General features: G+C 36.6%; 1 protein-coding gene across 1 annotated transcript in view; it reads left to right on the top strand.

The window, feature by feature from the left end:
• Nucleotides 1-8,776: 8,776 nt before the first annotated feature.
• The window catches only part of LOC107552226 (ephrin type-A receptor 6-like), a 97,770-nt gene continuing 89,924 nt past the window's right edge, over nucleotides 8,777-16,622 (top strand). The window contains exon 1 of the mRNA XM_016234075.1: nucleotides 8,777-9,303. Within this exon, the coding sequence (XP_016089561.1) occupies nucleotides 9,228-9,303 (76 nt within the window). The 5' untranslated portion in view covers nucleotides 8,777-9,227. The remainder of the gene's footprint in view (nucleotides 9,304-16,622) is intronic.

The following is a 16,622-nucleotide window of genomic DNA, read 5'->3' on the forward strand; positions in this document are numbered from 1 at the left end:
AGATAGATAGACAGACAGATAGATAGATAGATAGATAGATAGATAGATAGATAGATAGATAGATAGATAGATAGATAGATAGATAGATAGATAGATAGATAGATAGATAGATAGATAGATAGGAAGACAACAAATATCAATATAAAAATATTTTTGTGATCCCATTTCCTCAGATAGAAAAAAAAAGTAGTGTCTTCGTGAATTTCAAAAAGAGGAAAATAGAGATAATGGTAATGGCATTTTACCATCACTCAGACAGCCACTGTATTAGAATCTCACTGCAGCATTTTTTATTTTTATTTTTATTTTTTTGTAATTTAAAGCAAAGGTAATATAATGCAAAGTATATTGTTATAAATGCATACTATTTTAAATTAAAATATAAAAATCGTTTTTTCATTATGCTGATGACTAAACACGTCCATTATTTTTAGATTGCTGATTTAACCTATATACATTCATTTATACCAACAAAATAAAATAATATGGATTAAATTGGGTAGAAATATTTCTATAAGGTAACAATTCCAGGTTAGCACTTTTTACAGTGTATGTATTTTTATTTCCCTGTGACGTTTATCATTATGGTATAATTACTTCAGATAACGCCAACCCTAAAAGGCACATAAAAACAAAGTGAACCATGGCTGGTTGCTTTAGACGTCAATCAGGCCTCATCTTCCTGTAGTGGACGGTTCTCAAACAGAAAGAGCAAGTCAAAAGTCTGGCTACACATGTTTAACCTTGGCATTAAATCTATACTTTCCAGGCCCCTCTGGATTTGAATGTCTATAGTCTTGATATGTTTCATCCTTATGCATTTTGATCATTACTGTATAGATTTTTGTCCTCCATCAATAAGGTTGACCAGGCAGTCAGCTATAGACAGTATGGGGGTTGTAGGACAGTTCTCCAATATAGAATTTATTTCCAGAACATTCTAACAGACTTTGTGTGTCTAAATCTTTCCCTGGATGACAATATTAGCTAGACGGTGATGTCTGTAGCATGTTCTGCAAGGATGCATTAAATTGATAAAAAAGTAACGTATTTAGTACAGTAATGTACAGTAAAGACATTTATAATGTTATAAATATACTTCTATCATAGGAATATATTATATTTTTGAATATATTAAATTGTTAATTTACATTGTTACACTTTGACATATTACATTTAATTGTAAATTGTAAAATTTCACAATATTATGTATTTATCTATTTATTTGATTTGATTAAATAAATGCAGCCTTGGTGAGCATAAGAGACTTTTTCATAAACAGACTTATTCTCAGCACACGTGCCGTCCCTTGACCTTGAGATATATCTGTCTTCATGAAACTTTCTTTTTTTTTTTTATAAACCATCTTCTGAATGCATACCACCTTGAAATACCAGTGCATTACAGATCACACATCTTGAATGATGCATGCTGATTGAATATAGAAATGAATGTATGAATACAGAAAAAAGCATCCATCTGCATGAGTCAGCTGCTCTTCCATGCTACTGGTGCATCAAGGGAGAATATATCCAAATGAGTCAGCCGTTCCTTTTGGTGCTGATGTTGTGGCTAGTCCTTTCAGCTGCAGGTCCAGCTGTTATGGCCGCAGCACCATATTGGAAGTTGCATCATGCAAATAAAAAGCAGCCAAGCATGTGGACATGTGACGTGACAAAGTGATCATGCATATGTGTGGATTTGACTGTCAAAGTGCATGAAGATATGCCAATCTGCATTCTTGAAGATGTGCAAACTGTTTTACAAATGTTCTAAATATGTGTGAAATATATGTGTTAGAGTGTGCATGAATAAATTGTTTTTTTTAATTACACGAAGGTTTGCTGAAACATATTGCATGGTAGTCCTTGGGGACAGCGAGAGGGAAGCAATTTAAATCTGTTGCCATAAGTTCATTATGTTGTGGAGTGTTTGTTTTATGATAGGATGAGTGTGTGCACACTCAGATGATAGTGGATTTCAAGAGCTAGTCATTTCAAATCTACACTGTTTAAAGTGGTAAGTACCATAATGGACAAAGGAACATGTGCAATAATCTGTTTTTAATGAGAGGTGAGTCGGTGGAGTGACAGATAGTATAAATATAGACTGACAGGGGAAAATAGCATAGAAACAGCAGGTACAATTCACTCAAAAATGAAAATTTGCTGAAAATGGACTCACCCTCAAACCATCAAGGATGTAAATGAGTTTGGAAAAATTTAGCATTATATCATTTGCTCACCAATGAATCAGCAGTGAATGGGTGCCGTCAGAATGAGAGTCCAAACAGCTGATAAAAAAAACATTACAACAATCCATAATTAATCAACATGGATCCTGTTCATGAATTAACATCTTGTAGAGTGAAATCTGTGTGTTTGACACAAATCCATCAATAAAGCGGTTTATCTTAATCAGAATCAAAATACGACTAGACTGTTTGGACTGTTTTCCCTTGTAAACAATGCTTGATTAGTACATATTTCTCTCCTGCCAGTCGACTTTTTCAATGGAGAAAGCAATATTATGGATAGAGGAACCACATTTTAGTTGGAAGCCACCGTTTAAATCTGTTCACATGAAGAAACAAACTCATCTCAATATTGGATGGGCTGAGGTTGTCATTTTTTGGCAAATTTTCATTTTTGGGTGAATTATTCTTTTAATGATGATGTGAACAAACTGGTTCAGATGGTGTGAGATTAGGGATTTTACAGTATCTAAAGGAATAATTTTGCAAGACATTTTACATGCTGCTACAGTATGCTCACTCTCTTACTTGCTATTATCACAGTATGCTACAATGGCCTTTTAGTAGCCTAGTGAAGGACAACACAAATACTACGCCGGTCAGACCGTCATTCAGCCGCGCTATGCTTTATACTGCGCAGGTCAAGTCGAGAAAATCACATGCTGTTACTTTGACTTTCTTAAATCTAAGAACTCCCACATATAATCAATACTCAAGTTGATGAAGTAGTTAAAGTGCTGTGTGTAATTGGTATCAAAACAGTTGAGCTAATTAGACAATTGTTTCTTAAAAGAGGTTGAGGGGTTATCTGAGGCAATATTGTTTTTGTCGGTTATCTGACTGGTTTATTGACCTCATCGGCCACCACATACTGACAGGGCTCCTTTCAGCTGAAATCCTTTGGTTTCAGGTATGCCCTTTTTGTTGTTACATGTCAGTCTTCCTCTCAGAACTCTATTCTTGGTCTTTCAATCAATACACTCACAAGGCCAGTGTCTGTTTCATTACGTGCGTCTGATTCTCAAAACAGTGTATCACCTCTTCTAGTGAATCTCCCCCCTAGCCACACTTCAGCAGGCCACAAAATCAATCAATACAGTAATTAATGCTAACACGCCAGGTGTTCTGTCTAGAGCTGCGAACCATGAGGGGAAGTTAAAGGCTTTGTTTTATCTCCACGTTACATTGTGTGAAAATTTGTGACTCAGAAAATAGATTATTCTCATTCACTTGACAACCGTTGTATGTTGGATTGATTAGATATGGGCATGAGTGGGATGTTTGCATAAAAACATTCAGGCAAGAATTAACTAATTAATAGCAAGTCAGAATCCTTTTGTCTCCATGTGTCTAACTATATATGTGACCCTGGAGCACAAAAGCAGTCATAAGTCACGCATGTATATTTGTAGCAATAGCCAACAATACATTGTATGGGTCAAAATTATAAATTTTTCTTTATGCCAAAAATAATTTGGATATTAAATAAAGATTATGTTCCATGAAGATATTTAGTAAATTTCCTACACTCTAAAAAATGCTGGGTTGTTTCAACCCAACTTTGGGTCAAATATGGACTAGCCCAACTTTTGGGTTAAAACTTTAATTTAAAAATTTAACCCAACAGCTGGGTTAGTCCATATTTGACCCAACGTTGGGTTGAAACAACCCAGCATTTTTTAGAGTGTACCATACATATATTAAAATTTAATTTTCATTTAGTTATGTCCATTGCTAAGAACTTCATTTGGACAGATTTAAAGGTGATTTTCTCAATATTTTTATTTTTATTTGCACCCTCAAATTCCAGATTTTCAAATAGTTGTATCTCTGTCAAATATTGTCCTATCATAACAAACCATACATCAATGGGAAGCTTATTTATTCAGTTTTCAGATTATGTATAAATCTCAATTTCACAAAAATGAACCTTATGACTGGTTTTGTGCTCCAGGGTCACATATAAGAATATAGTGTCCGTGGTGCTGAAGTGATAACCGGACACTATAAGAATATAGTGTCGCTGTCCGTGGTGCTGAAGTGATAACCGGACACTATTAGAATATAGTGTCGCTGTCCGTGGTGCTGAAGTGATAACCGGGCACTATTAGAATATAGTGTCGCTGTCCATGGTACTGAAGTGATAAACGGACACAGGGGAAACAGGAGGTCAGTGAGCAACTCAAAGTTAGAATCACATTCAGATCGCTGTTTATCGACCGGTTGTAATGTTCTAAACGAACATTGATTGTGCAGGGGTGCTAATAGTTGACCAACAGACTATATAATCAACTTCGTCATGCTGTCCTCGTGGGCTGAGTCTGGTCCAATGATGCCAAGCACACACTCTCTCCATTTATTTGCACTTCCTCTCTTCTCGTTCTTTGCGGCAGCAGATTAGAGTTCACACGCCATTAGTCACGGTGGGGTGTTGCGCGCGGTTCCCGCGCCGAGAAATCTTCTTTGTGTCAGGATCGCTTTGTCCCGCCGCGGCGGCTTATCTCCGGGACGAACGCACAATTACTTTTTAACGATTTCATGCAGGTTCATTACGAGAGCAGAGGCCCGCGCACAGAGACTTATAAAAGGTAATCAGACATAATTAAGCTCGCACCGGTGCCTATCGTATAGAAGAATGTGGTCAAATTCAGTGCCGTGACCCATGCTATTATAGACCTAAATACCAAGAGACCTTTTCACATTAGCGTCTCCCTATATCTCTCTTTGTCTATGAGAGTGGGTATGTGTTAAGATAATTCACAAAAATACCTTTAAAGACACTATAGTACCAGATTTTGCCCAAACTCTGTAAAATATGCATTTTGATCTTAATTCTGTATTGACCCCCATAAAAACAATTGAGAATATCTATTTTAAAGCACCCAATGTCTAAAAGCTTAATGGCACTCTTATGGTGGCCTGTGGAAAGACAGAGAGTGAAAGCTTTCATCTTTTTGTAAAAGAATGAAAACTCTGGCAGGTTTAAAGAGACTGCTAGTGCAAGTCCATTATCAATCTTGCAAAGTGACAGCTTCATAGATGAGAGTCCGGGAGTCTCGTGGTGTGGAGAAAACCGAACAGCTGTGCTTCTTTTAACCTTCATTTGATGTTTTCTTTTCCCAGCCAAACATCCATTTTTCATCTAGGAGAATAATCTTGTCATCTTCTCTGTGTTAGGTATGATGTTCTTGAAATCAAAAGCACAAACTGGTTTTTGCTCGCTGCTGTGCGCGCACACACACACACTTTAAACAGTGCAGTCTATTGTGATGCATTTACTGTACATGTTCTTTTGTTTTCTGCTGAGGAGATTCAGAAATATAGATCTGTGATAGCTTTGTTATTTTTCAGACAATAAATGAAAATAGATGGCAAAATAATTTACCACAGCCATGGTGACAGCTCTGTTCGAGTATTGCAAGTAAAATAATTATGGAATATAAAATCTGGCCTTCAGTAAATACAGTAAAACTATTCAATGAACAAATATTTGATCACGAGAGGCTCTTTGCGTTGTTTATCATGAAGTGATCATGCCAATTACAGTATGTCAGATCTCTTTAGATATTTACTGATAAACTATGACAGCATGCTAAATGAGATTGCAGCTCATACTGACTCTCTGTCATGAGTGGACACTTAATATTCTTTCACACAAAGCAGATCACAAATAAAATGTGTACCAAAATAGTGTAATTAATAGGCAGTGTTTGTACACCTAAAGAACATAATCTTAATAATAATCATGGCGAATTCTTTGTGTCTGAAGATCAGTGAGAAGGGTTTTGTCTGGGGCAGCTGGCTCTCAAGTGGCTATAGAGGCCAATCTTGGACTTGCACGCTTTGGAGCAGATGGGGCAAGGAAAGAACGGGTCGCTGCTGTTGGATAATTGGACAGCCAGACCTTTTCAATGTTTGCGATTCTCCTGGGTAGTTATCACTCTGCGTTCTTCCAACTCCCCAGCAGCTTTCTTTAGGAGGGTCCTCTAACTGGATCTATCTGCAGCCAGTGTCTTCCAGTTTTTGGGATCAATGTCAACCTGCAACAACTGTCGCTTTAGCTGATCCTTGTAACGCTTACATGGGGCTCCTCAATCACGCTTGCACTGGCAAACTTACCCATATAGCACTGCTTTTGGCAATCTTGCATCATCCATGTGTGATCCGTGACCTATCAGGCAAAGCTTTCAGAGCAAGACCCATATATTCCTAGATACCTAGATGAGAGACCCCTCATATGACTGTAAAGTGCTTTGGGTGTACAGCAATACACAGAGCGCTATATAAATACCTTATTCATTCATTCGTTCATTCATACTAAATGCTGTACTTGCAGTATATTCTTTGAATACATATTTAAGGAAAAGTGTCTGCATTTGTTCCAAATGTTGTGTAATATATGCATTTTGATCTTAATTCAATATTGGCCTCACACATAAAAATACAAATAGTACTTTTAAAGGAGCATTGTGTGAAAGCCTAATGGTGCTCTAGCTTAATGGTAGTCTGTGGAAAGAAAGAGTGTGGAAGCTTTCATCTTTTTTGTAAGAGGGTGAAAACAACGGTAGTATAATACCATAGAAAAATAAATAAATACAGTATATTCCTGACTACTGATTGGTACTTTATGTATTGGGACTTTACTGCAAACATGACCAGGTGTAGCAAGTGTAATGTAACACACACACACACACACACACAAACAAAAGCAAATAGGATGTGCTGGTGCTTAGGTTCCCATTGTGCATTTTTTATTTTGCTTTGTCACTTTTAAACTGCTAGTTATATATATATATATATATATATATATATATACTTCAGAGTTATTACTTCTATACTTTATATTGGCAACATCTGTTTACTTGCCTAAATATTAGATGTTCACACACTGTATGCATTGCTACTGCTTAGCCAGAATTAAACCTAATTCATGTCATCTCCTATATTAAAATCCTGTTTTCCTCAAAACCTCATGTCTCCAGTCAATCAATAAATTACATTCAGCATATTGTGTATGCATGATGGCATCGGATGACCTTTAATGGCTGCGCAAAAATAACCATCCTGAATTGATTGTATGTAGGGGATATTAGGGTGAAGGAGGGAATTATTTTCACATTTGAGACCATTAGACGCCAGTTAGATGTCTGAATTACGCAGGCGTGACAAGCAGATATACTGTAGACTCTCACAAGCAGGACATCAGTAAGCGATAGGATCCAGACCACAACAGATAAATCAGGTCATGCATTTGCACAGTTGCCCTAAGTGTGAATTATAACCTGTTTATATTCAGAGGTGAACTGTGCACTGTAAAAAATGTAGTGTGACTTCACAGTGGACGAGAGCAGGAATGTAGCAGTAATCTAATGCAATGCTGCTATTTTTGTAGATTAAGTGTAATGGCAACAGTAATTTGCTAGTGCCTAGATTCCCATCATGCATTGCGGCATGAATAAATTATGCGGTTGCATTTTTGTCCAACGTGCCATTCTATTTTGCTGTTTCTGTTGTTGTCACTTTTAATTACCTGTGATGTTTTGTTTATTTATTTATTTATTTTTTATCTAATCTGTTTCTTGATTTTCATCATTGCTATGTATGTTAAGCTTAGTGTTAGAATTTGTGAAACAATAACTCAGAATCATTCAGAAACAATAACTGGCTTACCACAATAGTATTTTGAAGTATTATATATTTTATGTCCTTACATGTGCAATATTCAAATTGCAGTTACAATTTGCCAGTCAGTCTTGAGTCAAAGTTTTTGTTCCACATGTAAGTGCAACCACACTGTGTTATGAAGCACTATTACATCAGCTGCATGGGGGGAAAATAATTAAAATAAATAAGGTCCAAGTTTCCAGCCACAAAGGAACAAAGGAACACTAATCAACATAATGACTTTCAAACAAAACAACTGTTTACAAAAAATACATTACAGACTTGTAGCGTTATGATTTGAAAATGACCAGATCTGAATGGATTACATAATCAAATTCTGAATTTAGTTGTAATAAATTACTGTAAATTCTTACAAAACACTGGCAAAACTTTGCAGTGCACCTTTGGTTTTTTTCCTTGCATTATAGTTCATAATATAGTTAAAGGATGATGCGCTTAATATTACTATAGTTGCAAAAGTTCAAAAGAGCTGAAGAATGTTTCAACATCTTAAACATAGAAATGGGTATGCATACAGAAATGTGTCAGTGATGATAAAAACGCATGAAATAACATTAATGCACAGACAACCTGTGCAGTTTGAGTCCCCTTACAGGAGCCGCAGACCAAAGGAGACTTACTGTTTATGTCCCATGCTTTAAATACGCACGCCGGACTTCGCTAGCCTTGACTGGAGCGCGGGACGGCACAGCACAGAGTGGAAACGAACACCCTCTAGTGCTGATGAGCTGGTTTTCCGTCTAGATCCGCAAAACTCACTTGGGCTTCTCACCTCAAGATCACATTTCGCGCGACTGAGACTGAAAGCGTCGTGGAAGCTCTCGTGCCTGGTCTGTCTGCGTGCGCGAGACTGATTTGACTAGTTTAAGCGCGTGATATACGCCAGGCTTGTGTGTCGACGGCACATAGTGTGAAGAAGAGAAGCGCGTGTTAACGCGTAGAGAGGAGGAAAGCCCGTTAATGGACACTGACGACTGGAGAACACACTTAGTCTAGTTCTTTATTTCAAGTGTTGACAGCCTGACAGCATTAGGGATAACTTATCTCACAGTCTCTATCCTATTTATGGGGTAAATTCTGTAAGTTTTTCAAGTACCGCCGGTAGTTGTGCGTAATGGGCTGGCATTTGTGTCGCTCTGTATCCGCGTTTTCGCGATGCGGGGAACGAGGCGGTTGACGCGCAAAATCCTTTACAATAGTTAAATGTGTTTTGTTACTGGATATTTAATCTCGGACTCATTTCTGTAGTAACTGTCACCGACTTGCGTGCACAACTGGATACAAAAAAATGACTTTTCAAATATTTTTCTTCATGTTTGCTTTACCGGGATTGATTTTGTCGGACCCCGTCCATTCAAACCAAGGTGAGTTATAATGAATTGTGATTAATAGGTTGAGACTGTATCATAACCTACTAACATGCACAGTGTGTTTTTATAGTGCGTATTGTCTGTAAAGGAGACGCTATAACCGCATTCAGCCTTTCAGTTTGGTTGTAGGCTACATTATATATTTCTACAACTGGCAAATGACAGTTGTACCGACTATTCAGAATATTATACATAGTTTTGATTTGTGCAGGACAGATTAGAACGCTGTGATTACTGTCGTTCTGCAGTTCTGCAGCTAGTCTTTTGCTCAGCATCACACAAACGGGGTACCCATATAGGAAAGACCGGGGAATGTTGTAACACATTTCAACGTCTGTAACTCGTGTTTTTCACTGTAAAACACTGATATGATGTTCCCATATTTTTCTGTTTCATATTAAAGTAGTTTAGAAACGTTAAACCTATCTCTACAACTGTAAATCAAGGTCAAGTATAAAGAGTGTTGTTGTTGGCACTACCATATGGGTTGTTAAACAAATGGAAAACATGGGAATTTTACATTCTGTGCATGAGTTTGTGAAAATCAAATATATTTTGCTCAAAAATACACGCCTCAACTTAACCCAACCTGCTTCATTTAATCAAAAAAGGTAAACATAGGCTTATGGGAAACATTTTAATTCAAATTAATTGCGAACAAATATAGAAAAACTAAGCATATGCTAAAAATTGAGCGCATATTGGTCACTCTCACAGTTGTGACGTTGTCCATTTTGTGCAATCTTTGTGGGTCCACATTGAAAAGTAGTGCTACCCTCCTTGTCAGAAGCTTGTGTGGATGTTAGAACAAGAGGACCTGGTGGTTCTGATGATAAAGTGATAATCGTTATAAATAAAAGGAGTACAACAGCTTGACACTGTACTTTTTGACATCAGTCTGAAATTTATTTCTTATGAAAGGTACATATTAATATCTTAAGACGTACTAAAGGTAAAGTGGGTGTATGTTTTAGGGTACTGTCCCAGTGGCAAGCTGTTTGACAGATTTTTCACTTGTTATTCATTCATAGCTATGATCACCAACGATTTTTAAATCAGACGTAAAATATAACTTCTTATCTCAAAATTGTGTTTTGTCCAGTAAACCTTTATATTTTTACACAGAAACATTTACAGTCTCTTCAGGAGGATAATTGTGATGTCTAATTTACTCATCCTGCATTAACACACCTGGGTCTCACCTAAGAGACGAAATTGCAGTGATGGTATCTCATCGCACCTGTCCCGTTTCCCCCTGTGTGCCTGTAACTCCTCCCTTCTGTTTACACTCACAGTTCGCAGTGGTCATTTACACAAGAAATTAGTAAAATGGCAGTATTTCGAATATGAACATTACAAGAACAAATGACTCTTGTGTTATGTCTGTCTTGTGACAAGAGAGAGGAACGGAGCATATTTGTGTGGGATGTGCAGAAGATAGAGAGAACACTCAAACCATCTGAGTTGGCTTGCACGGCATTTAAAACTTTTTTCCCAGTTATGAGTCATCCTTATTTTTTTCCCGAGCCGGGATGGAAAGCAGTTATTTAACAGGTCACTGTTTTCTCAGTTTAAACCATCACAAATTAGGCAATAGATCTGGAGACAGTTCTTTTCAATGTGAACCTATAAAAATGGAAATTGAGGGTTTGCAGTTCACTTGAACAAAAATCCTGCCTTGTGATAAACACTGATGCTAATGTCCAATTAGTATGCATGTAGAGATGACCCTACATAACCTCGCAATATATTTATCTTTTGCACTGCCATATAAGAACGGTCTGCTCATTTCTGCTCTATACTGTAGCTTTAGAATCAAACTGCTTTGTATTTCAAATGCTTCTGAGGAACTTTTTGCAGGGCATTCATTGTAGAACTCTTCAAAGCACTTAAAAATCCATTTAAGAGAAGACTGTACTCTGAATAAGCTTATCGCGCAATCTTCTCTCCTCCTCGTACTCATAGCTGAATCGCGAATGCCTCTGTGACCCCCTTATAAAACCAGTCACTATTTAAGCTCAGGTCTATAATAAGCCCTGGTTAAAACCACCTTTTTGTGCTCATGCTTGACGGGCTGCTCTTGCCAATCATGCTCAACTGTCATCTTGCACCAAGAGAAACTTCAAAATAGGCATCAGATCGCTGTAAGATAGCAATGTTCTCAAGCGCTCTTCTAATCAGTCCAGAGTGGTTCTTGAGTGTTCTACAAGGGCTTTTTAACCTCCTCTTCCTCAGATATCGGGTTGGTTGTTCATTTATGCCTGTCACTGGTCAAAATATGAGTTGATAAAGTGTGTGTTATCCGTTCAGATGTACAGCAATCTAAAATGAAAGTGCTTCAAATCACTTTATATGACTGTTAGAGAAGCAGAGAAACAATTGATGTGATTTATATTGCTGTTCTGCCAGAGTTAGTAAAAAAATCTGAATTTAATAATTGGATCTCTTTCAATTCATGAGTAAATTTGAATTTAATAAACTTCACTTAGTTTTTTCTCCAAATGAAGTTTGTCTTCAAACCAGTGATATTTTGTCTTAAAGCCAATGTTATTTAGTATTCTTTATATTAAATTACAGTGTTTAATAGTAATTGTGTGGTTTTATATTTTAAAAATTAATATTATTAATATTGATTTATTATTTGTTGTTTATCATTACTCTAGCTCAAACGCATGGCGCTAGCAACGCCAAGGTCATGGGTTCGATTCGCAGGAAATGCATGAACTGATCAAATGTATACATTGAATGTAACTAAGTTTCTGTGGATAAAAGTGTTTAAGTGTTTACATTTTATATTTTCAGTTTAAATTTTAATTTGCTCAAGTTTTAGTGATTTTATTTTGTGCTTTTGTAATTTTATTAGCATTTTTTCTTCTATTTTGATCATTTTAGTTTAGCACTTCAATTTAAACTTTTAGTTAAAAACATTGTCAGTTTGATGCCGAGTCAACATTTCTGTTTTTTTTTTTTAGTTTTCAGCTAATATTTTTTATTTTATTCGTTTCGTTTTAGTTTTAGTTAACAGTAACAACACCGCTTCAAACTTAGCTTTTCTACTTGATAGTTATATGAGTTCAAATTCAAATTGCAATTCTGCATCCTTCTGCTACCTTGTTTCAAATGCAGCAATTGGAATATAAAAGTCATTTTCGATTCACTTCTGAATGGCACACAACCCTGGCAGCTACTGACTGATCTTAAGCTGTGTGTGTTTGTCTTTCATTCTGATGCAGTCACGTGGCTTAGTCAGTGAGTTTTGTTCTTTTGTTCAGAACAAAGTTTCTCTTTATTGGAAATATATGCATATGCATCTGCCTTGCTTTCTCCAGAGAGCCACAGTTTAAAGCATGCAACGGCTCTGAGGCTGCACGGGTGTGTGTGTGTGTGTCAGGAAAGTGCTATGTAAACAGTAATTGTGTGCTGTAACAGAGGCCTGTTAATGCCCAGTGCCCTGTTTGTGCTGCTCTCATTGCCGCGTGGAGTGCTCATATTGATTTTATAGACACCGTGGAGCCGAACCTCTGAGGTTTCCCTCTTTATACCTTCAACACTTCAATGGCTCTTCAAAGAGAGAGAAAGGAGCAGGATAAGGCTTTGTGCTGGCAGCAGCGGTATTTATATGTGCGTGTATGTGTGTATTCCTGTTTTCTTGTTCTCTTCATCAGATCAAGGTCACAGAAAATCTTGTAATTTAATTGTGTCGTTTTTGTATTGCTTGCATTGGTTCCACTTGCGTTGCATTGACACCCTGGACACGCGCCGTCCCTCTTGCTCAGAGATTACATTTATTAAAGCTGAAAAAAATTGTTATAGTGGAAGTAACGGAAGAGATGAGCTCTTTTTGCGTATACTGTGGCACAAAGACCTGCTCGCACCTCTCCATTGACTTTCTATTGTCGCTGGAATCAATTTGTAAATTGTACCTTGACATTTCCAGGGCCTGTCTGTGCAATGTGATCTTAGCCTTAACCCCAGCGCCTCCTTTTCCTACTCCTCCACATCGTCTCAGACACACTAAATGCCCAGCTAAAGACCACTAATGCATGCAGCGCTGTCCTTATCAGATCAATTTATCTCAAGCGTTCGACAAAGGGCCATTTTTCTCCGGTTGTGACATTCAAATTCCAAATGTCACCTTTCTCGTCTTCATCTCTCATCTCAGAGAGAAAAAAGAGAGAGAACATGAGTTGCATGGATCTAGGCTTTCTTGTCACACTCGCACACACATCTCTTTTTCTCTTACCGACCATTATTATCTCCCTGAGCCAAGATTCAAAGGAATATGTTTAGATCGTTTGGCTAAATGTCAGAGCTTAGTAAACCAGTGCACACTGTTGGTTCTAGTCCAGAGTTTATATAATGAATATATTGTTGCTGATGTTTGGATTGTATACTGTAAAACAAACTTATTCTATTCACACTTTATTTTAAGGTCCAATTCTCGCCATTAAACAAGCATTAACTACATATTTTGCCTCAATAAACTCCTAATTTGCTGCTTATTAATAGTTAGTACGGTAGTTGTTATGTTTAGGTATTGGGTAGGATTAGACATGTACTATATGGTCATGCAGAAAATGTGCTTTATAAGTACTAATAAACAGCCAATATGTTAATAATAGGCATGCTAATAAGCAACTAGTTAGTCCCTATACAAAAGTGTTACCCTTATTCTTAATAACGTATGCTAATAGTGACAAGTACTTTAACAGTACTCGTCATTGCACACCTGATTGACTTGCCACTGGAAGAGTCCAGAGCTTATTGTCATAATACAAAGGTTTTATGTTTTGAGTACTATAGATAGCATTTACCCATGACTTTGAGAATTACATCTGCAGAGCTGACATCCACTTTCACAATTGTGCCTTTAAGTAAAGCACTTAACCTCAGGCATTCGGGACTTAGCTTTGAATAAAGTGGCTAAATGGCAATTTCTGAACATTTTTGTTCTGAAATTGTTCCATACCCACTTAACTATTTTCAAATGCACTACTGTTCAAAAGTGTGGGGTCAGTATTTTTTGTATTTGTTTTATTTATTTATTTTTAAAGAAATTAATAATTTTACCAAGGACACATGACATTGATAATTTCCACAAACTATAAAGAAGCACAACTGTTATCTACATTGATAAAAATTATAATTTCTTCTTGAGCAGCATATTAGAATGATATCTGAAGGATCATGTGACACTGAAGACTGGAGTAATGGCTGCTGAAAATTCAGCAAATTCAATTAAAATAGAGAGAGATTTTTTTTTGTATTGTACTTAATGTGTAAAACTATTTATGTTTTAATGCATTTTGTCACTACTAGTTTTTGCTTCCAAACTAAAGAAAATAATAATCGTAAAATAATACGCTCATAAAAGGTGCACATTAGTACCTAAATGGTACAGTTTAGTGCCTTTTGAAAGGGTACGGCTTCAGTGACATCTATCATTTATTTGTAGGCTTTGGTTCAGTGGTTGATTTTGTGTTTATTTCATTCTTAGAAACCGTTTTAGTTTCTAGTAACCCTGTCAGTACTGGCCAGTACAGGATACGAAAATGATTTGATTTATAGCTTGAATCAGTCTTCACCGCCATGATTATTTAAGGACAAATGGCAGTAGCTAGACCATGCTATCTAGATGCATTCCACCTTGACTGAAGATCAATGACCAATCGATACTACATCATTGCTCCCGAAGCAGAAATTGACAAGCTTCCCAATCTATTCATATCCCAGAATGCTTTTCTCATCAGTGCCACAGTAGGTTGAGTATGCCATTGTCTCTATCAACATAAAAGCCATCCAGCTGAGACTCACAACAGGAATGACATTTCAGCTAGCATTGCACACTCTGTGTTTGATGTTGCTGCTTTTTCACTAAATTTCCTTTTGAGGATTCAAAATAAAAAATATTTTTTAGAATATAATTGTTGTATATAATATAATAATATGACTTTTTTTCAGAATGGTTTCCATTTAACAAAAATGGCTCAACGAGTATAGTAGGGCTGTCGCGATTCGTCTATTTTATTAGACTATTAGATTTGTAAACGTCGATCAACCAGCAAAATACCAGAAGTGGCGCATTTCACAGACGAGAATGTATAAAACACATTATTAGTCTGTTTTCCAAGGCTACATGATATATTAAACCCATTTAAAAATCATAATTAAGCATAATTGTGAATTCACAAACGCTACGATAAATAATTATATGCGATGCAGTTCTAATACAGTATATGTGCTTTAATTATTTACATGCGTGTAGGTTAAGTACATCTGTCACACAGCGTGTGTAGCGTCACACAGTTCACAGTAGTTCCACAGGAACTGTCATCATTTACATGTGTGGAGCGTCTCAAACTCCATCTCTGCATGTTGTTGTGAGTTTGGGTTTATTATAACTTTCGTCTGGGAACGCAACGTGCGCCATTTCATCAGATTTGTAAGGTAAATCATTTAAAAATCTACAGAAACTCAGGAGAATACATCGCGGTTTCAAAATAAAAGCTCAAACTAGGGATGCACCGATACCACTTTTTCCAGTACTCGCCCGATACGATACTTTTAATTTTGGTACTTGCCGATACCGAGTACCGATACCAATATTTTTATTGCATTTGTACTTTTTTTAAATATTGGGTACAGAAACCAAAAGAGTATGTATAAGGTTAGTTGGTTAACTTTATTTATCAAATAGATAGTCAAACCTAAATTTATTCTGACACCTTCAACATTTCTCCCATTATCACAGTTTATTCGCTATAGTTTAGAAAATGGTAATACAATATAACAAGAACTCAGAGTTAAACGGAGTCAGAACAAATTCTGCTTGATAATGTTAGATATCTTTGATAGAAATGTATGTAATGGACTGCATATCCTTCTGTTATTTTCACATTTAATTATGCCCATTAAAATGTATTTTACAAGTTTTTGTTACTTTCACTGTTAATTTTTTGCTCTATGGTACATCATCTGTAATTTAATAGCATTAGAGCTGCTCCATTGCAGCGGCTTAGTACTGTAATCACGTGCTTTGCATTAATAATGCTGGAAACTATTAGTTATAAATCACCTAACTGTGATATTTTCAGAAATAGAAGTCGCATTTTTTTTTTCATCTGAAACGTGCTGCGATTTATATTCCAAAGCCACTCATATAATGCAGAAACACTCATGAAGCAAGCAAAACACGCGCAAAGCATGCACGTATTTGTACTGATGCAGAATAGTGCAGCCTAGCGCATTTCACACAGGCTGCTAGATTCACTTTCGCCAGAAAGTCGTGTATGCCTAAGGTTAAAAATAAATGA

The sequence above is a fragment of the Sinocyclocheilus grahami genome, unplaced genomic scaffold (assembly GCF_001515645.1).
Source record: "Sinocyclocheilus grahami isolate Dianchi unplaced genomic scaffold, SAMN03320097.WGS_v1.1 scaffold443.1, whole genome shotgun sequence".
NCBI lineage: Eukaryota > Metazoa > Chordata > Actinopteri > Cypriniformes > Cyprinidae > Sinocyclocheilus > Sinocyclocheilus grahami.